At 48.5% G+C, this 23834-nt stretch overlaps 1 protein-coding gene across 2 annotated transcripts in view; it reads right to left on the bottom strand.

The window, feature by feature from the left end:
* Positions 1 to 23834, bottom strand: part of SMC4 (structural maintenance of chromosomes 4) — a 226601-nt gene that overhangs the window by 170962 nt on the left and 31805 nt on the right. For both annotated transcript variants that reach the window (XM_063916157.1, XM_063916156.1), the window contains exons 10-11: positions 507 to 671; positions 84 to 317 (exon numbers count right to left, since the gene is read on the bottom strand). In XM_063916157.1, the coding sequence (XP_063772227.1) occupies positions 84 to 317; positions 507 to 671 (399 nt within the window). The remainder of the gene's footprint in view (positions 1 to 83; positions 318 to 506; positions 672 to 23834) is intronic.

Genomic DNA, 23834 nt, shown 5'->3' with positions numbered 1-23834 from the left:
TTGAAGGAAGGTCCACCAAATATTCATCAGTGCTTTCCATGGTCCTCTAATCCATAGATTCAATAACTAAACACACAACGCACCTTTTTAAGATCTTCTTCAGCCTTTGGTAGCTCTGTCTCTAGTTCTTTAATTGCAGATTTTCTTTCTTTCAATGTTGCTGAAGCAGTGTTCAACGCTTCCTTTGCTTTGTTTAGTTGGGACAATGCAGTTTTATGACGACTCAAATAAATATCCAGCTCAGACTGTGCCACATCCATCTGTGAACGCGTCTCATTGACACTCTTGTTTAACTCCATCAGCTCTTTCTCTTTCACCTTGAGGATGTAAAATACATAACCTCTTAAATTAACTATAGTATAAAGGTAACAAAAACTCAATCTTATTAAACCAGCCAATGCATGGTTAATACTTCACCAACCTGTACTAACAGGGCACTAGAAAGGTTTAATAAGAGTTTGTCTTTCTTTACTCAACACAGTGATATCTAAGATTATGATACAAACCTCCTTATCCTCTTGCAAACCTTTGGTTTCCTTCTTAAGACTATCCATAACTTCTTTCAGTTTATCTTCCTGCTCCTCTTTTTCCTTTTCAAGGACGGCTTTTTTATTGCTGGCCTCATCTATAATCTTCTGGCTGTTAGCAGGTACACTTCGTAATTCTTCTACCTACATATACAGAAAAGCATATGATAATAAAAAAATAATTAGTAACAATACTGAGAAAGTAACTGTAGGACAAAATACCCCGAAACAAATGTATTACCATTGGGGAGGGGAAGAAGAAAAAAAAAAAAAACACAGACACAAACACGAAAATTAGGAACTAGCTATTACAGCCAGCATTGGCTTTTACTCTGCAAGTCCTTCTCTCCACCTTGATCCTAGATCAGTTCACAACCAAAGGGTCAAAAAAATGTTTTTTTGATATTAAAAATAATAAGAATTTACTTACCGATAATTCTATTTCTCGGAGTCCGTAGTGGATGCTGGGGTTCCTGAAAGGACCATGGGGAATAGCGGCTCCGCAGGAGACAGGGCACAAAAGTAAAGCTTTTACAGGTCAGGTGGTGTGTACTGGCTCCTCCCCCTATGACCCTCCTCCAGACTCCAGTTAGGTACTGTGCCCGGACGAGCGTACACAATAAGGGAGGATTTTGAATCCCGGGTAAGACTCATACCAGCCACACCAATCACACCGTACAACTTGTGATCTAAACCCAGTTAACAGTATGATAACAGAGGAGCCTCTGAAAGATGGCTTCCTAAACAATAACCCGAATTAGTTAACAATAACTATGTACAAGTATTGCAGATAATCCGCACTTGGGATGGGCGCCCAGCATCCACTACGGACTCCGAGAAATAGAATTATCGGTAAGTAAATTCTTATTTTCTCTATCGTCCTAAGTGGATGCTGGGGTTCCTGAAAGGACCATGGGGATTATACCAAAGCTCCCAAACGGGCGGGAGAGTGCGGATGACTCTGCAGCACCGAATGAGAGAACTCCAGGTCCTCCTTTGCCAGGGTATCAAATTTGTAAAAATTTACAAACGTGTTCTCCCCTGACCACGTAGCTGCTCGGCAGAGTTGTAATGCCGAGACCCCTCGGGCAGCCGCCCAAGATGAGCCCACCTTCCTTGCGGAATGGGCCTTAACAGATTTAGGCTGTGGCAGGCCTGCCACAGAATGTACAAGTTGAATTTTGTTACAAATCCAACGAGCAATCGACTGCTTAGAAGCAGGTGCACCCAACTTGTTGGGTGCATACAGTATAAACAGCGAGTCAGATTTTCTGACTCCAGCCGTCCTTTAAATGTATATTTTTAAGGCTCTGACAACGTCCAACAACTTGGAGTCCTTCAAGTCGTCTGTAGCCGCAGGCACTACAATAGGCTGGTTCAGGTGAAACGCTGATACCACCTTAGGGAGAAAATGCGGACGCGTCCGCAGCTCTGCCCTATGTCGAATGGAAAATTAAATAAGGGCTTTTATAAAACAAAGCCGCCAGTTCAGATACTCTCCCGGCCGAAGCCAGGGCCAGTAACATAGTCACTTTCCATGTGAGATATTTCAAATCCACCTTCTTTAGTGGTTCAAACCAATTGGATTTGAGGAAATCTAAAACTACATTTAGATCCCACGGTGCCACCTTAGGCACCACAGGAGGCTGTATATGCAGTACTCCTTTGATAAAAATCTGGACCTCAGGGACTGAGGCCAATTCTTTTTGGAAGAATATTGATAGGGCCGAAATTTGAACCTTAATAGATCCCAATTTGAGACCCATAGACAATCCTGATTGCAGGAAATGTAGGAAAACGACCCAGTTGAAATTCCTCCATCGGAGCACTCCGCTGCTCGCACCACGCAACATATTTTCGCCAAATACGGCGATAATGCTTCGCGGTGACTTCCTTCCTTGCCTTTATCAAGGTAGGAATGACTTCTTCTGGAATGCCTTTTCCTTTTAGGATCTGGCATTCAAACGCCATGCCGTCAAACGCAGCCGCGGTAAGTCTTGAAAAAGACAAGTACCCTGCTGAAGCAGGTCCCTTCTCAGAAGTAGAGGCCACGGATCGTCCGTGACCATCTCTTGAAGTTCCGGGTACCAAGTCCTTCTTGGCCAATCCGGAGCCACTAGTCTTACTCCTCTTTGCCGTATAATCCTCAATACCTTTGGTATGAGAGGCAGAGGAGGAAACACATATACCGACTGGTACACCCAAGGTGTTACCAGCGCGTCCACAGCTATTGCCTGCGGATCTCTTGACCTGGCGCAATACCTGTCCAGTGTTTTGTTGAGGCGAGACGCCATCATGTCCACCATTGGTTTTACCCAACGGTTTAATAGCATGTGGAAAACTTCTGGATGAAGTCTCCACTCTCCCGGGTGAAGGTCGTGTCTGCTGAGGAAGTCTGCTTCCCAGTTGTCCACGCCCGGGATGAATACTGCTGACAGTGCTATCACGTGATTCTCCGCCCAGCGAAGGATCCTGGCAGCTTCTGCCATTGCCCTCCTGCTTCTTGTGCCGCCCTGTCTGTTTACATGGGCGACTGCCGTGATGTTGTCCGACTGGATCAACACCGGTCTTCCTTGAAGCAGGGGTTCCGCCTGGCTTAGAGCATTGTAGATTGCTCTTAGTTCCAGAATGCTTATGTGAAGAGACTTTTTCAGGCTCGACCACACTCCCTGGAAATTTCTTCCCTGTGTGACTGCTCCCCAGCCTCTCAGGCTGGCATCCGTGGTCACCAGGATCCAATCCTGCATGCCGAATCTGCGGCCCTCCAATAGATGAGCCTCCTGCAACCACCACAGAAGGGATACCCTTGTCCTCGGCGACAGGGTTATCCGCAGGTGCATCTGAAGATGCGACCCTGACCATTTGTCCAACAGATCCCTTTGCATGGAATCTGCCGAAAGGGATTGCTTCGTAAGAAGCTACCATTTTTTCCCAGGACTCTTGTGCATTGATGTACAGACACCTTTCCTGGTTTTAGGAGGTTCCTGACCAGGTCAGATAACTCCTTGGCTTTTTCTTCGGGAAGAAAAAACTTTTTCTGAACGGTGTCCAGAATCATCCCCAGGAACAGCAGACGAGTTGTCGGCATTAATTGGGATTTTGGAATATTCAGAATCCATCCGTGCTGCTTTAGCACCTCTTGAGATAGTGCTAAACCCATCTCTAGCTGTTCTCTGGACCTTGCCCTTATTAGGAGATCGTCCAAGTATGGGATAATTAATACGCCTTTTCTTCGAAGAAGAAATATTATCTCGGCCATTACCTTTGTAAAGACCCGAGGTGCCGTGGACAAACCAAACGGCAGCGTCTGAAACTGATAGTGACAGTTTTGTACAACGAACCTGAGGTACCCCTGGTGTGAGGGGTAATTGGAACGTGGAGATACGCATCCTTGATGTCCAAGGATACCATAAAGTCCCCTTCTTCCAGGTTCGCTATCACTGCTCTGAGTGACTCCATCTTGAACTTGAACTTCTTTATGTACAGGTTCAAGGACTTCAGATTTAGAATAGGCCTTACCGAGCCATCCGGCTTCGGTACCACAAAAAGAGTGGAATAATACCCCTTCCCTTGTTGTAGAAGAGGTACCTTGACTATCACCTGCTGAGAATACAGCTTGTGAATGGCTTCCAAAACCGTCTCCCTTTCTGAGGGGGACGTTGGTAAAGCAGACTTCAGGAAACGGCGAGGTGGCTCTGTCTCTAATTTCAACCTGTACCCCTGAGATATTATCTGCAGGATCCAGGGATTTACCTGCGAGTGAGCCCACTGCGCGCTGTAATTCTTGAGACGACCGCCTACCGCCCCCGAGTCCGCTTGCGAAGCCCCAGCGTCATGCTGAGGCTTTTGTAGAAGCCGGGGAGGGCTTCTGTTCCTGGGAAGGAGCTGCCTGTTGCTGTCTCTTCCCTCGTCCTCTGCCTCGTGGCAGATATGAATAGCCCTTTGCTCTCTTATTTTTAAAGGAACGAAAAGGCCGCGGTTGAAAGGTCAGCGCCTTTTTCTGTTGGGGAGTGACTTGAGGTAGAAAGGTGGATTTCCCGGCCGTAGCCGTGGCCACCAAATCCGATAGACCGACCCCAAATAACTCCTCTACGCATCGCCTGTCCACTGTCGTGTCCATAAAGCTCTTCTGGCCGAAATGGACATAGCACTTACCCGTGATGCCAGTGTGCAGATATCTCTCTGTGCATCACGCATATAAAGAAATGCATCCTTTATTTGTTCTAACGACAGTAAAATATTGTCCCTGTCCAGGGTATCAATATTTTCGATCAGGGACTCTGACCAAACTACCCCAGCACTGCACATCCAGGCAGTCGCAATAGCTGGTCGTAGTATAACACCTGCATGTGTGTATATACCTTTTTGGATATTTTCCATCCTCCTATCTGATGGATCTTTAAGTGCGGCCGTCTCAGGAGAGGGTAACGCCACTTGTTTTGATAAGCGTGTTAGCGCTTTGTCCACCCTAGGAGGTGTTTCCCAGCGCTCCCTAACCTCTGGCGGGAAAGGGTATAAAGCCAATAACTTCTTTGAAATTAGCAGTTTTTTATCGGGGCACCCCACGCTTCATCACACACGTCATTTAATTCTTCTGATTCGGTAAAAACTACTGGTAGTTTTTTCACACCCCACATAATACCCTGTTTAGTGGTACCTGTAGTATCAGCTAAATGTAACATCTCCTTTATTGCCAAAATCATATAACGTGTGGCCCTACTGGAAAATACGGTTGATTCGTCACCTTCACTACCGGAATCAGTGCCTGTGTCTGGGTCTGTGTCGACCGACTGAGGCAAGGGGCGTTTTACAGCCCCTGACGGTGTTTGAGGCGCCTGGACAGGCACTAAGTGAGTGTCCGGCCGCCTCATGTCGGCAAACGACTGCTTAAGCGAGTTGACGCTATCCCGTAATTCCACAAATAAAGGCATCCATTCTGGTGTCGACCCCCTAGAAGGTGACATCCTCATATTTGGCAATTGCTCCGCCTCCACACCAATAACGTCCTCATACATGTCGACACACACGTACCGACACACAGCAGACACACAGGGAATGCTCTATACGAAGACAGGACCCACTAGCCCTTTGGGGAGACAGAGGGAGAGTCTGCCAGCACACACCAAAAAGCGCTATATATGACAGGGATAGCCTTATGATTAAGTGCTCCCTTATAGCTGCTTTTATATTAATATATTGCCATTTATTTTGCCCCCCCTCTCTGTTATACCCTGTTTCTGTAGTGCAGTGCAGGGGAGAGACCTGGGAGCCTTCCTGACCAGCGGAGCTGTGACAGAAAATGGCGCCGTGTGCTGAGGAGATAGGCCCCGCCCCTTTTCCGGCGGGCTCGTCTCCCGCTATTTAGTACATTTAGGCAGGGGTAAATATCTCCATATAGCCTCTGGGGCTATATGTGAGGTATTTTTAGCCTTTTTAAAGGTTTTCATTTGCCTCCCAGGGCGCCCCCCCCCCCAGCGCCCTGCACCCTCAGTGACTGCCGTGTGAAGTGTGCTGAGAGGAAAATGGCGCACAGCTGCAGTGCTGTGCGCTACCTTAAGAAGACTGCAGGAGTCTTCAGCCGCCGATTCTGGACCTCTTCTTGCTTCAGCATCTGTGAGGGGGCCGGCGGCGTGGCTCCGGTGACCATCCAGGCTGTACCTGTGATCGTCCCTCTGGAGCTTCATGTCCAGTAGCCAAGAAGCCAATCCATCCTGCACGCAGGTGAGTTCACTTCTTCTCCCCTCTGTCCCTCGTTGCAGTGATCCTGTTGCCAGCAGGAATCACTGTAAAATAAAAAACCTAAGCTAAACTCTCTAAGCAGCTCTTTATGAGAGCCACCTAGAATTGCACCCTTCTCGGCCGGGCACAAAAATCTAACTGGAGTCTGGAGGAGGGTCATAGGGGGAGGAGCCAGTACACACCACCTGACCTGTAAAAGCTTTACTTTTGTGCCCTGTCTCCTGCGGAGCCGCTATTCCCCATGGTCCTTTCAGGAACCCCAGCATCCACTTAGGACGATAGAGAAAATTTATTATGATGCAGTATAAAATACACTATACACAAGATATATATCTAACATAAAAACCCTATCCTCACTGAATTGCTACATGAGTAATGTTTTGAACTCACATCTTTGAAAAAGTCACGGGTCACGTGACGAAACGAGTCAGGACTCCTCCCCCTTATTCCTCACTGATTGATTGCATTTTCTGGGACTCTCTGCACGGCTCCAGTTTACCATCCACAAGAGCAAACAGTGCGGGTTCCAGCACAGGACAAAGCCGTATTCTCAGCTCCGTGCGGCGTCAGTGGGTGACCATCAGCCTCTCTCCCCTTCATTTCCAACGGACGGTGCCAGTCCAGGGAGATCGAGGCGCCCCACCAAGCATTGGATCCCTGCAGCGGGCTTCTCATTACAGCAGCCGCACACCTGTTTCTCCCCACACACTACAGCGGGCGGCGCACGCCCAGGGTAAACCAGTCTAAACAGCGGGATCCCGGCCAGCACGGCTTCTCAAATCTGCAATCCCTCTTTGGGCTTTCTGGACTCACCCGAGGACGCTCGGGACCTCTCAGCCCTATTGGAGAGGTAATTTAACAATTTACTTTCACCTACATCGGCTCCTGGAACTTTGAAACGTTTCAGACTATAGCTCTTGTTATAGAGCCCATGATAACACCAAATGACCTTATTTTTCACATTTAGCAACTGTGTTTCACTTTACTTTTAACAGTGTCAAACAACAGCCTTGGTAACATTACTGCAACAGTTGTTACAATCACTCTGCTGCTAGTCACCTAGTTGGCATTGTCTGTTGATACACATATGCAATTGATGAGTTCAAAACATTACTCATGTAGCAATTCAGTGAGGATAGGGTTTTTATGTTAGATATATATCTTGTGTATAGTGTATTTTATACTGCATCATAATAAATTATTTTTAAATATCAAAAAAACATTTTTTTGACCCTTTGGTTGTGAACTGATCTAGGATCACAGTGTCAGAAAGTGTTGAGCGCTTCTATTTTCTCCCAGCTCATCAGCATAGGAGTAACACACTACTCCTTATAGAGGCGCACACACATTTGACACCTGTAATCCCATGTTTAAGACATTAGTTCTGTTTTAATTTATTCAAGATAATTGATAGACATAGGCGCAGCAAAAAATCTCCCTTCCCCTTTCTTCTCTCCACCTTCCCTCGTTTTTGCCATCTCTATTATCTGCCTTGTGGGTTCCCAGTGTTAGTGTTCAGGATTTTTTTTATTTTTTATTTGTGTAACATTGGCAAGCAGGCTTTGTGTAAAGCAGACTCTAGCTGACAAAATTGGAGTACAAGGATCATCTATGAGGAGACCACCTGGCACCATGTGATCTGTGGAAATTAGGGGAAGAGGAACAGTCCCTTTGTACTGAACAGGTTCATATTTTTGAACCAGAATCACAAAAATTTCTAGCAAGGTTGAATACAAGGATATAATTTCTGGTGGTGCGCCTCTAGAGTTTAAATGAGGAAATGCACAATAGAGAAAAAAAATAAGATTTTAAACCTACCGGTAAATCTGTTTCTCGTAGTCCGTAGAGGATGCTGGGACTCCGTAAGGACCATGGGGATAGACTGGCTCCGCAGGAGACATGGGCACTTTAAGAAAGACTTAGACTCTGGGTGTGCACTGGCTCCTCTCTCTATGCCCCTCCTCCAGACCTCAGTTAGAGAAACTGTGCCCAGAGGAGACGGACAGTACGAGGAAAGGATTTTTGTTAATCCAAGGGCAAGATTCATACCAGCCCACACCATTCACACCGTATAACTTGTGTTATATACGAACCAGATAACAGTATGAAAACAACATAGCATCAGTCCCAGACCGATGAAAACTATAACATAACCCTTATGTAAGCAAAACTATATACAAGTCTTGCAGAAGAAGTCCGCACTTGGGACGGGCGCCCAGCATCCTCTACGGACTAAGAGAAAAAGATTTACCGGTAGGTTTAAAATCTTATTTTCTCTAACGTCCTAGAGGATGCTGGGACTCCGTAAGGACCATGGGGATTATACCAAAGCTCCCAAACGGACGGGAGAGTGCGGATGACTCTGCAGCACCGATTGAGCAAACAGGAGGTCCTCCTCAGCCAAGGTATCAAACTTATAGAACTTTGCAAAGGTGTTTGACCCCAACCAAGTAGCAGCTTGGCACAGCTGTAGTGCTGAGACCCCTAGGGCAGCCGCCCAAGATGAGCCCACCTTCCTAGCGGAATGGGCCTTGACCGATTTTGGTAACGGTAATCCTGCCGTAGAATGCGCCTGCTGAATCGTGTTACAGATCCAGCGAGCAATAGTCTGCTTTGAAGCAGGGCCGCCGACCTTGTTGGCTGCATACAGGACAAACAGTGCTTCTGTTTTTCTGATCCCAGCCGTTCTGGCCACGTCAATTTTCAAAGCCCTGACCACATCAAGGGACTCGGAATCCTCCAAGTCACATGTAGCCACAGGCACGACAATAGGTTGGTTCATATGAAAGGATGAGACCACCTTAGGTAGGAATTGAGGACGGGTCCGCAATTCCGCTCTATCCATATGGAAAACCAAATAGGGGCTTTTATGTGATAAAGCTGCTAATTCCGAAACTCGCCTAGCCAAAGCCAAGGCTAACAACATGACCACCTTCCAAGTGAGCTATTTCAACTCCACTGTTCTAAGTGGTTCAAACCAATGTGACTTAAGGAAACTTTACACCACGTTAAGGTCCCAAGGCGCCACCGGAGTTACAAAAGGAGGCTGAATATGCAGTACTCCCTTCACAAAAGTCTGTACTTAAGGTAGAGAGGCCAATTCCTTTTGAAAGAAAATGGATAAGGCCGAAATCTGAACTTTAATGGAGCCTAATTTTAGGCCCAAATTCACTCCAGTTTGTAGGAAGTGAAGAAAACGGCATAGATGGAACTCTTCTGTAGGAGCATTCCTGGCCTCACACCAAGAAACATATTTGCGCCATATTCGGTGATGTTTAGATGTCACGTCCTTCCTAGCCATTATTAGCGTAGGAATGACCTCATCCGGAATACCTTTTTCCGCTAGGATCCGGCGTTCAACCACCATGCCGTCAAACGCAGCCGCGGTAAGTCTTGGAACAGACAGGGACCCTGTTGCAACAGGTCCTGTCTTAGAGGAAGAGGCCACGGATCTTCTGTGAGCATTTCCTGCAGATCCGGATACCAGGCCCTTCGTGGCCAATCCGGAACAATGATTATTGTTCTCACTCCTCTTTTTCTTATTATTCTCAACACCTTGGTTATGAGAGGAAGAGGAGGGAATACATTAGACCGACTGGAACACCCACGGTGTCACTAGGGCATCCACAGTTACCGCCTGAGGATCTATTGACCTGGTGCAATACCTTTGTAGCTTTTTGTTGAGATGGGACACCATCATGTCTATTTGGGGCAGTCCCCACCGACTTGCAAGCTGTGCGAAGACTTCCTGATGAAGTCCCCACTCTCCCGGATGCAGGTCGCGTCTGCTGAGGAAGTCTGCTTCCCAGTTGTCCACTCCCGGAATGAACACTGCTGACAGTGCGCTTACATGTTTCTCCGCTCAGCGAAGAATTCTGGTGGCTTCCGCCATCGCCACTCAGCTCCTTGTGCCGCCCTGGCGGTTTACATGAGCTACTGCGGTGATGTTGTCTGACTGGATCAGAACTGGTTGGTCGCGAAGTAAGGTCTCCGCTTGACGTAGGGCGTTGTATATGGCCCTTAGTTCCAGGATGTTGATGTGAAGACAAGTCTCTTGACTTGACCAAAGGCCATGGAAATTTCTTCCCTGTACGACTGCTCCCCAACCTCGGAGGCTCGCGTCCGTGGTCACCAGGATCCGATCCTGAATGCCGAATCTGTGGCCCTCTAGAAGGTGAGCACTCTGCAGCCACCACAGGAGAGATACCCTGGCCCTGGGGGACAGGGAGATCCGCTGATGCATTTGCAGATGTGACCCGGACCATTTGTCCAAAAGGTCCCATTGGAAAGTCCTTGCATGGAACCTGCCGAAGGGAATGGCTTCGTACGTCGCCACCATTTTTCCCAGGACTTGAGTTCAATGATGCACTGACACTTGTTTTGGCTTCAACAGGTTCTTGACTAGAGTCATGAGTTCCTGAGCTTTTTCTATCGGAAGAAAAACCCTTTTCTGGTCTGTATCCAGAATCATGCCCAAGAAGGTCAGACGAGTCGTAGGAACCAACTGTGACTTTGGGATATTGAGAATCCAGTCGTGTTTCTTTAACACCTTCAGTGAAAGTGACACGCTGTTCAACAACTGCTCTTTTGATCTCGCCCTTATTAGGAGATCGTCCAAGTATGGGATAATTGTGACTCCTTGCTTGCGTAGGAGCACCATCATTTCCGTCAATTACCCTGAAATTGGTAATGACAATACTGTACCGTAATTCTCAGGTACGCCTGATGGGGTGGATAAATGGGAACATGAAGGTATGCAGCCTTTATGTCTAGATACACCATAAAATCCCCTCCTTCCAGGCTGGCGATGATCGCTCTGAGCGATTCCACCTTGAATTTGAACCTTTTCAAGTATAGGTTCAGAGATTTTAATTTTAAAATAGGTCTGACCGAACCATCCGGTTTCGGGACTACAGCCAAGGTTGAGTAATATCCCCTTCCTTGTTGAAGGAGGGGAACCTTGAGCACCACCTGTTGGAGATACAATGTGTGAACTGTATTTAATATTATCTCCCTTTCTGGGGGAGAAGCCGGTAGGGCCGATAAGGAAAACCGGCTAGGAGGCACCTCTTCGAATTCCAGCTTGTAACCCTGAGAAACAATTTCTATTGCCCATGGATCCACCTGTGAGTGAACTCAGAAGTGGCTGAAGAGTCGAAGACGTGTTCCCACTGGGGCGGACTCCCTTAGCGGAGCCCCAGCGTCATGCGGTGGATTTAGTAGAGGCCGGGGAGGACTTCTGTTCCTGGGAACTAGCTGTGCCCTGCGCCCTTAACTGTGGTAAGAAAGGACGCTCCTCGTACTTTGTCTTTCTGCGACCGAAAGGACTGCATTTGATAATGTCGTGCTTTCTTAGGCTGTGAGGGAATATAAGGCAAAAGATCAGATTTACCAGCTATAGCTGTGGAGACCAGGTCCGAGAGCCCTGCTCCACCCAATTCCTCACACTTCTAAGGTAAAACCTCCATATGCCTCTTTTAGTCGGCATCACCTGTCCATTGCATGTTCCACAGGACACGGCTAGCAGAAATCGACAAAGCGTTGACTCTAGAACCCAGTAGACCAATGTCTCTTTGAGCATGTCTTATATATAAGACAGCATCTTTTATATATCCTAGGGTCAATAACATGGTATCCTTATCTAGGGTTTCAATCTCCGCTGATAAGGTATCTGTCCACGCTGCTACAGCGCTATAAACCCCTGCCGACACAATTGCCGGTCTGAGTAGTGTACCAGAATGTGTGTAAATGGACTTCAAAGTACTTTTCTGCATGCTATCTGCAGGATCCCTGAGGGTAGCTGTATCTTGGTATGTCAGCGCTACCTTTTGGGTAAACGTGTCAACGCCTTGTCCACCTTAGGGGAGGATTCCCATCGTATCCTGGCCCTAGCAGGGAAAGGATACGCCATGAGAATTCTTTTGGGAAACTGCAGTTTCTTGTCTGGAGATTCCCGCTCTTTTTCACACAATTCATTTGGTTCATGAGAGGGGGGAAATGTTCTCAGCTTTCTTCCCCTTAAACATGTGTACCCTCGTGTCAGGAACACATGGGTCATCAGTGATATGCAAAACATCTTTTATTACAATAATCATATATTGAATACTTTTCTGCCAGTTTTGGCTGTAACTTTGCATCATCGTAGTCGACACTGGAGTCAGACTCCGTGTCGGTATCAGTGTCTATTTTGGATAGTGGGCGTTTTGAGACTCTGAAGGTCCCTGCGACATAGGGACAGACATGGGTAGATTCCCTGTCTGTTCTCTAATCTTTTGTGCAATAAATTTACCTCAGCACTTAATTCCACATATCCAGTCAGGTGTCGGCATTGTCGACGGAGACACCACACACATTTGCTCCATCTCCTCCTTAGAAGAGCCTTTTACCTCAGACATGTCGACACACACGTACCGACACCACACACTCAGGGAATCCTCTTATCTGAAGACAGCTCCCCCACAAGACCCTTTGGAGAGACAGAGAGAGAGAGTATGCCAGCACACACCCAGCGCTAATACCCCAGGAAAAAAACACAATGTGTTCACCCAGTAGCGCTAATACTATTATTTGCTGCCAATTCTGTGCCCCCCCTCTTCTCTGAAACCCCCTTTCCCCGTGGATAAGCAGGGGAGAGTCCAGGTAGCTTCCTCTCAGCTGTGCTGTGGAGAAAATGGCGCTGGTGAGTGCGGAGGGAGAAGCCCCGCCCCCTCAGCGGCAGGCTTCTGTCCCGCTTAAAATAAGATTACTCACCGGTAAATCTATTTCTCGTAGTCCGTAGTGGATGCTGGGACTCCGTAAGGACCATGGGGGATAGCGGCTCAGCAGGAGACTGGGCACAACTAAAGAAAGCTTTAGGACCACCTGGTGTGCACTGGCTCCTCCCTCTATGACCCTCCTCCAGACCTCAGTTAGGATACTGTGCCCGGAAGAGCTGACACAATAAGGAAGGATTTTGAATCCCGGGTAAGACTCAAACCAGCCACACCAATCACACCGTATAACTCGTGATACTATACCCAGTTAACAGTATAAAATACAACTGAGCCTCTCAACAGATGGCTCAACAATAACCCTTTAGTTAGGCAATAACTATATACAAGTATTGCAGACAACCCGCACTTGGGATGGGCGCCCAGCATCCACTACGGACTACGAGAAATAGATTTACCGGTGAGTAAAATCTTTTTTTCTCTGACGTCCTAGTGGATGCTGGGAACTCCGTAAGGACCATGGGGATTATACCAAAGCTCCCAAACGGGCGGGAGAGTGCTGATGACTCTGCAGCACCGAATGGGCAAACTCTAGGTCCTCCTCAGCAAGGGTGTCAAACTTGCAGAATTTAGCAAATGTGTTTGACCCCGACAAAGTAGCTGCTCGGCAAAGTTGTAGAGCCTAGACCCCTCGGGCAGCCGCCCAAGAAGAGCCCACTTTCCTCGTGGAATGGGCTTTCACTGATTTAGGATGCGGCAGTCCAGCCGCAGAATGTGCAAGCTGAATCGTACTACAGATCCAGCGAGCAATAGTCCGCTTAGAAGCAGGAGCACCCAGCTTGTTGGGTGCATACAGGATAAATATCGAGTCAGTTTTTCTGACTCCAGCCGTCCTGGAAACAATAAGAATTTACTTACCGATAATTCTATTTCTCGGAGTCCGTAGTGGATGCTGGGGTTCCTGAAAGGACCATGGGGAATAGCGGCTCCGCAGGAGACAGGGCACAAAAAGTAAAGCTTTAGGATCAGGTGGTGTGCACTGGCTCCTCCCCCTATGACCCTCCTCCAAGCCTCAGTTAGGATACTGTGCCCGGACGAGCGTACACAATAAGGAAGGATTTTGAATCCCGGGTAAGACTCATACCAGCCACACCAATCACACTGTACAACCTGTGATCTGAACCCAGTTAACAGTATGATAACAGCGGAGCCTCTGAAAAGATGGCTCACAACAATAATAACCCGATTTTTGTAACTATGTACAAGTATTGCAGATAATCCGCACTTGGGATGGGCGCCCAGCATCCACTACGGACTCCGAGAAATAGAATTATCGGTAAGTAAATTCTTATTTTCTCTATCGTCCTAGTGGATGCTGGGGTTCCTGAAAGGACCATGGGGATAATACCAAAGCTCCCAAACGGGCGGGAGAGTGCGGATGACTCTGCAGCACCGAATGAGAGAACTCCAGGTCCTCCCTAGCCAGGGTATCAAAATTTGTAGGATTTTACCAACGTGTTTGCCCCTGACTAAATAGCCGCTCGGCAAAGTTGTAAAGCCGAGACCCCTCGGGCAGCCGCCCAAGATGAGCCCACCTTCCTTGTGGAATGGGCATTTACATATTTTGGCTGTGGCAGGCCTGCCACAGAATGTGCAAGCTTAATTGTATTACACATCCAACTAGCAATAGTCTGCTTAGAAGCAAGAGCACCTAGTTTGTTGGGTGCATACAGGATAACAGCAAGTCAGTTTTCCTGACTCCAGCCGTCCTGGAACCTATATTTACAGGGCCCTGACAACATCTAGCAACCTGGAGTCCTCCAAGTCCCTAGTAGGCGCAAGGCACCAAAATAAGCTGGTTCAGGTGAAACACTGACACCACCTTAGGGAGAGAACTGGGGACGAGTCCGCAGCTCTGCCCTGTCCAAATGGACAAACAGATATGGGCTTTTTTGAGAAAAAAAACCACCAATTTGACACTCGCCTGGTCCAGGCCAGGGCCAAGAGCATGGTCACTTTTCATGTGAGATGCTTCAAATCCACAGATTTGACTGGTTTTAAACCAATGTGATTTGAGGAATCCCAGAACTACGTTGAGACCCCACAGTGCCACTGGAGGCACAAAAGGGGGTTGTATATGCAATACTCCCTTGACAAACTTCTGGACTTCAGGAACTGAAGCCACTTCTTTCTGGAAGAAAATCGACAGGGCCGAAATTTGAACCTTAATGGACCCCAATTTGAGGCCCATAGACACTCCTGTTTGCAGGAAATGCAGGAATCGACAGAGTTGAAATTTCTTCGTGGGGCCTTTCTGGCCTCACACCACGCAACATATTTTTGCCACATGTGGTGATAATGTTGTGCGGTCACCTCCTTTCTGGCTTTGACCAGTGTAGAAATGACCTCTTCCGGAATGCCTTTTTCCCTTAGGATCCGGCGTTCCACCGCCATGCCGTCAAACGCAGCTGCGGTAAGTCTTGGAACAGACATGGTACTTGCTGAAAAAAGTCCCTTCTTAGCGGCAGAGGCCATAAGTCCTCTGTGAGCATCTCATGAAGTTCCGGGTACCAAGTCCTTCTTGGCCAATCCGGAGCCATGAGTATAGTTCTTACTCCTCTACGTCTTATAATTCTCAGTACCTTAGGTATGAGAAGCAGAGGATGGAACACATACACCGACTGGTACATCCACGGTGTTACCAGAACGTCCACAGCTATTGCCTGAGGGTCTCTTAACCTGGCGCAATACCTGTCCCGTTTTTTGTTCAGACGGGACGCCATCATGTCCACCTTTGGTATTTCCCAACGGTTTACAATCATGTGGAAAACTTCCCGATGAAGTTTCCACTCTGCCGGGTGGAGGTCGTGCCTGCTGAGGAAGTCTGCTTCCCAGTTTCCATTCCCGGAATGAAACACTGCTGACAGTGCTATCACATGATTTTCCGCCAAGCGAAAAGTCCTTGCAGTTTTTGCCATTGCCCTCCTGCTTCTTGTGCCGCCCTGTCTATTTACGTGGGCGACTGCCGTGATGTTTTTCCCACTGGATCAATACCGGCTGACCTTGAAGCAGAGGTCTTGCTAAGCTTAGAGCATTATAAATTTACCCTTAGCTCCAGTATATTTATGTGGAGAAAAGTCTCCAGACTTGATCACACTCCCTGGAAATTTTTTCCTTGTGTGACTGCTCCCCAGCCTCTCGGGCTGGCCTCCGTGGTCACCAGCATCCAATCCTGAATGCCGAATCTGCGGCCCTCTAGAAGATGAGCGCTCTGTAACCACCACAGGAGAGACACCCTTGTCCTTGGATATAGGGTTATCCGCTGATGCATCTGAAGATGCGATCCGGACCATTTGTCCAGCAGATCCCACTGAAAAATTCTTGCGTGAAATCTGCCGAATGGAATTGCTTCGTAGGAAGTCACCATTTTTACCAGGACCCTTGTGCAATGATGCACTGATTTTAGGAGGTTCCTGACTAGCTCGGATAACTCCCTGGCTTTCTCTTCCGGGAGAAACACCTTTTTCTGGACTGTGTCCAGAATCATCCCTAGGCACAGCAGACTTGTCGTCGGGATCAGCTGCGATTTTGGAATATTTAGAATCCACCCGTGCTGTTGTAGCAGTATCCGAGATAGTGCTACTCCGACCTCCAACTGTTCCCTGGACTTTGCCCTTATCAGGAGATCGTCCAAGTAAGGGATAATTAAGACGCCTTTTCTTCGAAGAAGAATCATCATTTCGGCCATTACCTTGGTAAAGACCCGGGGTGCCGTGGACAATCCAAACGGCAGCGTCTGAAACTGATAGTGACAGTTCTGTACCACGAACCTGAGGTACCCTTAGTGAGAAGGGCAAATTTGGGACATGGAGGTAAGCATCCCTGATGTCTCGGGACACTATATAGTCCCCTTCTTCCTGGTTCGTTATCACTGCTCTGAGTGACTCCATCTTGATTTGAACCTTTGTAAGTGTTCAAATTTTTTTAGATTTAGAATAGGTCTCACCTAGCCTTCTGGCTTCAGTACCACAATATAGTGTGGAATAATACCCCTTTTCTTGTTGTAGGAGGGGTAATTTGATTATCCCCTGCTGGGAATACAGCTTGTGAATTGTTTCCCATACTGCCTCCTTGTCGGAGGGAGACCTTGGTAAACCAGACTTCAGGAGCCTGCGAAGGGGAAACGTCTCGACATTCCAATCTGTACCCCTGGGATACTACTTGTAGGATCCAGGGGTCCTGTACGGTCCCAGCGTCATGCTGAGAGCTTGGCAGAAGCGGTGGAACGCTTCTGTTCCTGGGAATGGGCTGCCTGCTGCAGTCTTCTTCCCTTTCCTCTATCCCTGGGCAGATATGACTCTTATAGGGACGAAAGGACTGAGGCTGAAAAGACGGTGTCTTTTTCTGCAGAGATGTGACTTAGGGTAAAAACGGTGGATTTTCCAGCAGTTGCCGTGGCCACCAGGTCCGATGGACCGACCCCAAATAACTCCTCTTCCTTTATACGGCAATACACCTTTGTGCCGTTTGGAATCTGCATCACCTGACCACTGTCGTGTCCATAAACATCTTCTGGCAGATATGGACATCGCACTTACTCTTGATGCCAGAGTGCAAATATCCCTCTGTGCATCTCGCATATATAGAAAATGCATCCTTTAAATGCTCTATAGTCAATAAAATACTGTCCCTGTCAAGGGTATCAATATTTTTAGTCAGGGAATCCGACCAAGCCACCCCAGCTCTGCACATCCAGGCTGAGGCGATCGCTGGTCGCAGTATAACACCAGTATGTGTGTATATACTTTTTATGATATTTTCCAGCCTCCTGTCAGCTGGCTCCTTGAGGACGGCCCTATCTATAGACGGTACCGCCACTTGTTTTGATAAGCGTGTGAGCGCCTTATCCACCCTAAGGGGTGTTTCCCAACGCGCCCTAACTTCTGGCGGGAAAGGGTATACCGCCCATAATTTTCTATCGGGGGGAACCCACGCATCATCACACACTTCATTTAATTTATCTGATTCAGGAAAAACTACGGTAGTTTTTTCACATCCCACATAATACCCTCTTTTGTGGTACTTGTAGTATCAGAAATATGTAACACCTCCTTCATTGCCCTTAACGTGTGGCCCTAATAAGGAATACGTTTGTTTATTCACCGTCGACACTGGATTCAGTGTCCGTGTCTGTGTCGACCGACTAAAGTAAACGGGCGTTTTAAAAACCCCTGACGGTGTTTTTGAGACGTCTGGACCGGTACTAATTGTTTGTCGGCCGTCTCATGTCGTCAACCGACCTTGCAGCGTGTTGACATTATCACGTAATTCCCTAAATAAGCCATCCATTTCGGTGTCGACTCCCTAGAGAGTGACATCCCATTACAGGCAATTGCTCCGCCTCCTCACCAACATCGTCCTCATACATGTCGACACACACGTACCGACACACAGCACACACACAGGGAATGCTCTGATAGAGGACAGGCCCCACTAGCCCTTTGGAGAGACAGAGGGAGAGTTTGCCAGCACACACCAAAAACGCTATAATTATATAGGGACAACCTTATATAAGTGTTTTCCCTTATAGCATCTTTTTTATATATTTCTAACGCCAAATTAGTGCCCCCCCTCTCTGTTTTAACCCTGTTTCTGTAGTGCAGTGCAGGGGAGAGCCTGGGAGCCTTCCCTCCAGCCTTTCTGTGAGGGAAAATGGCGCTGTGTGCTGAGGAGATAGGCCCCGCCCCTTTTTCGGTGGGCTCGTCTCCCGCTCTTTAATGGATTCTGGCAGGGGTTAAATATCTCCATATAGCCCCCGGAGGCTATATGTGAGGTATTTTTAGCCAAAAAAGGTTTTCATTTGCCTCCCAGGGCGCCCCCCTCCCAGCGCCCTGCACCCTCAGTGACTGCCGTGTGAAGTGTGCTGAGAGGAAATGGCGCACAGCTGCAGTGCTGTGCGCTACCTTAAGAAGACTGAGGAGTCTTCTGCCGCCGATTCTGGACCTCTTCTCGTTTCAGCATCTGCAAGGGGGCCGGCGGCGAGGCTCCGGTGACCATCCAGGCTGTACCTGTGATCGTCCCTCTGGAGCTAATGTCCAGTAGCCAAAGAAGCCAATCCATCCTGCACGCAGGTGAGTTCACTTCTTCTCCCCTAAGTCCCTCGTTGCAGTGATCCTGTTGCCAGCAGGACTCACTGTAAAATAAAAAACCTAAGCTAAACTTTTCTAAGCAGCTCTTTAGGAGAGCCACCTAGATTGCACCCTTCTCGGCCGGGCACAAAAATCTAACTGAGGCTTGGAGGAGGGTCATAGGGGGAGGAGCCAGTGCACACCACCTGATCCTAAAGCTTTACTTTTTGTGCCCTGTCTCCTGCGGAGCCGCTATTCCCCATGGTCCTTTCAGGAACCCCAGCATCCACTAGGACGATAGAGAAATATACTTTTCAGGGCCCTGACTACGTCCAGTAACTTGGAATCCTCCAAGTCCCAAGTAGCCGCAGGCACCACAATAGGTTGGTTCATATGAAAAACTGATACCACCTTAGGAAAGAATTGGGAACGAGTCCTCAATTCCGCCTTATCCATATAAAAAATCAGATAAGGGCTTTTGCATGACAAAGCCGCCAATTCTGATACACGCCTGGCCGACGCCAAGGCCAACAGCATGACCACTTTCCACGTGAGGTATTGTAGCTCCACGGATTTAAGTGGCTCAACCCAATGCGACTTCAGGAAATCCAACACCACGTTGAAATCCCACGGTGCCACTGGAGGCACAAACGGGGGCTGACTATGCAGCACTCCCTTAACAAAAGTCTGAACTTCAGGCAGTGAAGTCAATTCTATTTTTGGAAGAAAATCGATAGAGCCGAAATCTGGACCTTAACGGAACCCAATTTTAGGCCCATAGTCACCCCTGACTGTAGGAAGTGCAGAAATCGACCTAGCTGAAATTCCTCCGTTGGGGCCTTCCTGGCCTCACAGCACGCAACATATTTCCGCCATATGCGGTGATAATGGCTTGCGTTCACTTCTTTCCTAGCTTTAATTAGCGTAGGAATAACTTCCTCCGGAATGCTCTTTTCCTTCAGGATCCGGCGTTCAACCGCCACGCCGTCAAACGCAGCCGCGGTACGTCTTGGAACAGACAGGCCCCCTGCTGCAGCAGGTCCTATCTGAGCGGCAGAGGCCATGGGTCCTCTGAGATCATTTCTTGGAGTCCTGGGTACCAAGCTCTTCTTGGCCAATCCGGAACAATGAGTATAGTTCTTACTCCTCTCCTTATTTTTCTCATTACCCTGGGTATGAGAGGCAGAGAAGGGAACACATACACCGACTGGTACACCCACAGTGTTACCAGAGCGTCCACAGCTATCGCCTGAGGGTCCCTTGACCTGGCGCAATATCTTTGTAGCTGTTTGTTGAGGCGGGACGCCATCATGTTGCCAACGTTGTACCATCATTTGGAAGACTTCTGGATGAATTCCCCACTCTCCCGGGTGGAGGTCGTGTCTGCTGAGAAAGTCTGCTTCCCAGTTATCCACTCCGGGAATGAACACTGCTGACAGTGCTAACACATGATTTTCCGCCCATCGGAGAATCCTTGTGGCTTCTGCCATCGCCATCCTGCTTCTTGTGCCGCCCTGTCGGTTTACATGAGCGACCGCCATGATGTTGTCTGACTGGATCAGCACCGGCCGGTGTTGAAGCAGGGGTCTAGCCTGACTTAGGGCATTGTAAATGGCCCTTAGTTCCAGAATATTTTTGTGTAGGGAAGTCTCCTGACTTGTCCATAGTCCTTGGAAGTTTCTTCCCTGTGTGACTGCCCCCCAGCCTCGAAGGCCGGCACCAGGACCCAGTCCTGTATGCCGAATCTGCGGCCCTCTAAAAGATGAGCACTCTGCAGCCACCACAACAGCGACACCCTGGCCCTTGGAGACAGGGTTATCCGCCGATGCATCTGAAGATGCGACCCGGACCACTTGTCCAACAGATCCCAGTGGAAGATCCTTGCATGGGACCTGGCGAATGGAATTTCTTCGTAAGAAGCTACCATCTTTCCCAGGGCTCGCGTGCATTGATGCCCCGACACCTGTATTTGTATTAGGAGGTCTCTGACTAGAGACGACAACTCCTTGGACTTCTCCTCCGGCAGAAACCCTTTTTTCTTGTTCTGTGTCCAGAACCATACCCAGGAACCGTAGACGCGTCGTAGGAACCAGCTGCGACTTTGGAATATTCAGAATCCAGCCGTGCTGTCGTAGCACTTCCCGATAGTGCTACTCCGACGAACAACTGCTCCCTGGACCTCGCCTTTACAAGGAGATCGTCCAAGTACGGGATAATTATTTCGGCCATTACCATGGTAAATACCCTCGGTGCCGGGGATAGACCAACGGCAACGTCTGGAAATGGTAATGACAAGCCTGGTGAGGAGGGTAAATAGGGACATGCAGGTAAGCATCCTTGACGTCCAGTGATACCATGAACTTCTCCAGGCTTGCACTAATCGCCCTGAGCGATTCCATTTTGAACTTGAACCTTCGTATATAAGTGTTCAAGGCTTTCAATTTTAGAATGGGTCTCACCGAACCGTCTGGTTTCGGTACCACAAACATTTTGGAATAGTAACCCCGGCCTTGTTGAAGGAGGGGTACCTTGATTTCACCTGCTGGAAGTACAGCTTGTGAATTGCCGCCAGTACTACCTCCCTTTCTCCGAGGGCAGCAGGCAAGGCTGATGTGAGGTAACGGCGAGGGGGAGTCGCCTCGAACTCCAGCTTGTATCCCTGTGATACTACTTGCAGAACCTAGGGATCCACCTGTGGGCAAGCCCACTGGTCCCAGAATTTCCCGAGACGCGCCCCCACCGCACCTGTCTCCACCTGTGGAGCCCCAGCATCATGCGGTGGACTCAGATGAAGCGGGGGAAGATTTTTGATCCTGGGAACTGGCTGTCTGGTGCAGCTTTTTCCTTCTTCCCTTGTCTCTGTGCAGAAAGGAAGCGCCTTTGACCCGCTTGCTTTTCTGAAGCCGAAAGGACTGTACCTGAAAATACGGTGCTTTCTTAGGCTGTGAGGAAACCTGAGGTAAAAAAATTTTCTTCCAAGCTGTTGCTGTGGATACGAGGTCCCAGAGACCATCCCCAAACAATTCCTCACCCTTATAAGGCAGAATCTCCATGTGCCTTTTAAAGTCAGCATCACCTGTCCACTACCGGGTCTCTAATACCCTCCTGGCAGAATGGACATTGCATTAATTCTGGATGCCAGCCGGCAAATATCCCTCTGTGCATCCCTCATATATAAGACGTCTTTAAAATGCTCTATGTTAGCAAAATATTATCCCTGTCTAGGGTATTAATATTATCTGACAGGGTATCAGACCACGCTGCAGCAGCACTATTCATGCTGAGGCAATTGCAGGTCTCAGTATAGTACCTGAGTGTGTATATACAGACTTCAGGCTAGCCTCCTGCTTTTTATCAGCAGGCTCCTTCAAAGTGGCCGTATCCTAAGACGGCAGTGCCACCTTTTTTGACAAACGTGTGAGCGCCTTATCCACCCTGGGGGATATCTCCCAACGTGACCTATCCTCTGGCGGGAAAGGGTACGCCATCAGTAACTTTTTAGAAATTACCAGTTTCTTATCGGGGGAACCCACGCTTCTTCACACACTTCATTGACTCATCTGATGGGGGAACAAAACACTGGCTGCTTTTTCTCCCCAAACATAAAACCCCTTTTATGTGGTACGTGGGTTAATGTCATAAATGTGTAACACATTTTTCATTGCCGAGATCATGCAACAGATGTTCCTAGTGAATTGTGTATATGTCTCAACCTTGTCGACACTGGAGTCAGACTCCGTGTCGACATCTGTGTCTGCCATCTGAGGTAACGGGCGTTTTTTGAGCCCCTGATGGTCTTTGAGACGCCTGGGCAGGCGCGGGCTGAGAAGCCGGCTGTCCCACAGCTGTTACGTCATCCAGCCTTTATGTAAGGAGTTGACATTGTCGGTTAATACCTTCCACCTATCCATCCACTCTGGTGTCGGCCCCACAGGGGGCGACATCCCATTTATCGGCCTCTGCTCAGCCTCCACGTAACCTTCCTCATCCAACATGTCGACACAGCCGTACCGACACACCGCGCACACACAGGGAATGCTCTGACTGAGGACAGGACCCCACAAAGTCCTTTGGGGAGACAGAGAGAGAGAGAGAGAGAGAGAGAGAGAGAGAGAGAGAGAGAGAGAGAGAGAGAGAGTATGCCAGCACACACCAGAGCGCTATATAATGCAGGGATTAACACCATAACTGAGTGATTTTTCCCCCAATAGCTGCTTGTATACACATATTGCGCCTAAATTTGGTGCCCCCCCTCTCTTATTAACCCTTTGAGCCTGAAAACTACAGGGGAGAGCCTGGGGAGCTGTCTTCCAGCTGCACTGTGAAGAAAAAATGGCGCCAGTGTGCTGACGGAGATAGCCCCGCCCCTTTTTCGGCTGACTTTCTCCCGCTTTTTTCATGGATTCTGGCAGGGGTAATTTATCACATATATAGCCCTGGGACTATATAATGTGATGATTTGCCAGCCAAGGTGTTTATATTGCCCTCAAGGCGCCCGCACCCAGCGCCCTGCACCCATCAGTGACCGGAGTGTGAGGTGTGCATGAGGAGCAATGGCGCACAGCTGCAGTGCTGTGCGCTACCTTGTTGAAGACGGAAGTCTTCTGCCGCCGATTTTCCGGAACACTTCTTGCTTCTGGCTCTGTAAGGGGGCCGGCGGCGCGGCTCCGGGAACGAACACCAAGGTCGGGTCCTTCGGTCGATCCCTCTGGAGCTAATGGTGTCCAGTA

Source organism: Pseudophryne corroboree, chromosome 4 (assembly GCF_028390025.1).
Source record: "Pseudophryne corroboree isolate aPseCor3 chromosome 4, aPseCor3.hap2, whole genome shotgun sequence".
Taxonomy (NCBI): Eukaryota; Metazoa; Chordata; class Amphibia; order Anura; family Myobatrachidae; genus Pseudophryne; species Pseudophryne corroboree.
The sequence above is the reverse complement of the archived record's forward strand: the minus strand, read 5'-3'. Positions and strand labels throughout refer to the sequence as shown.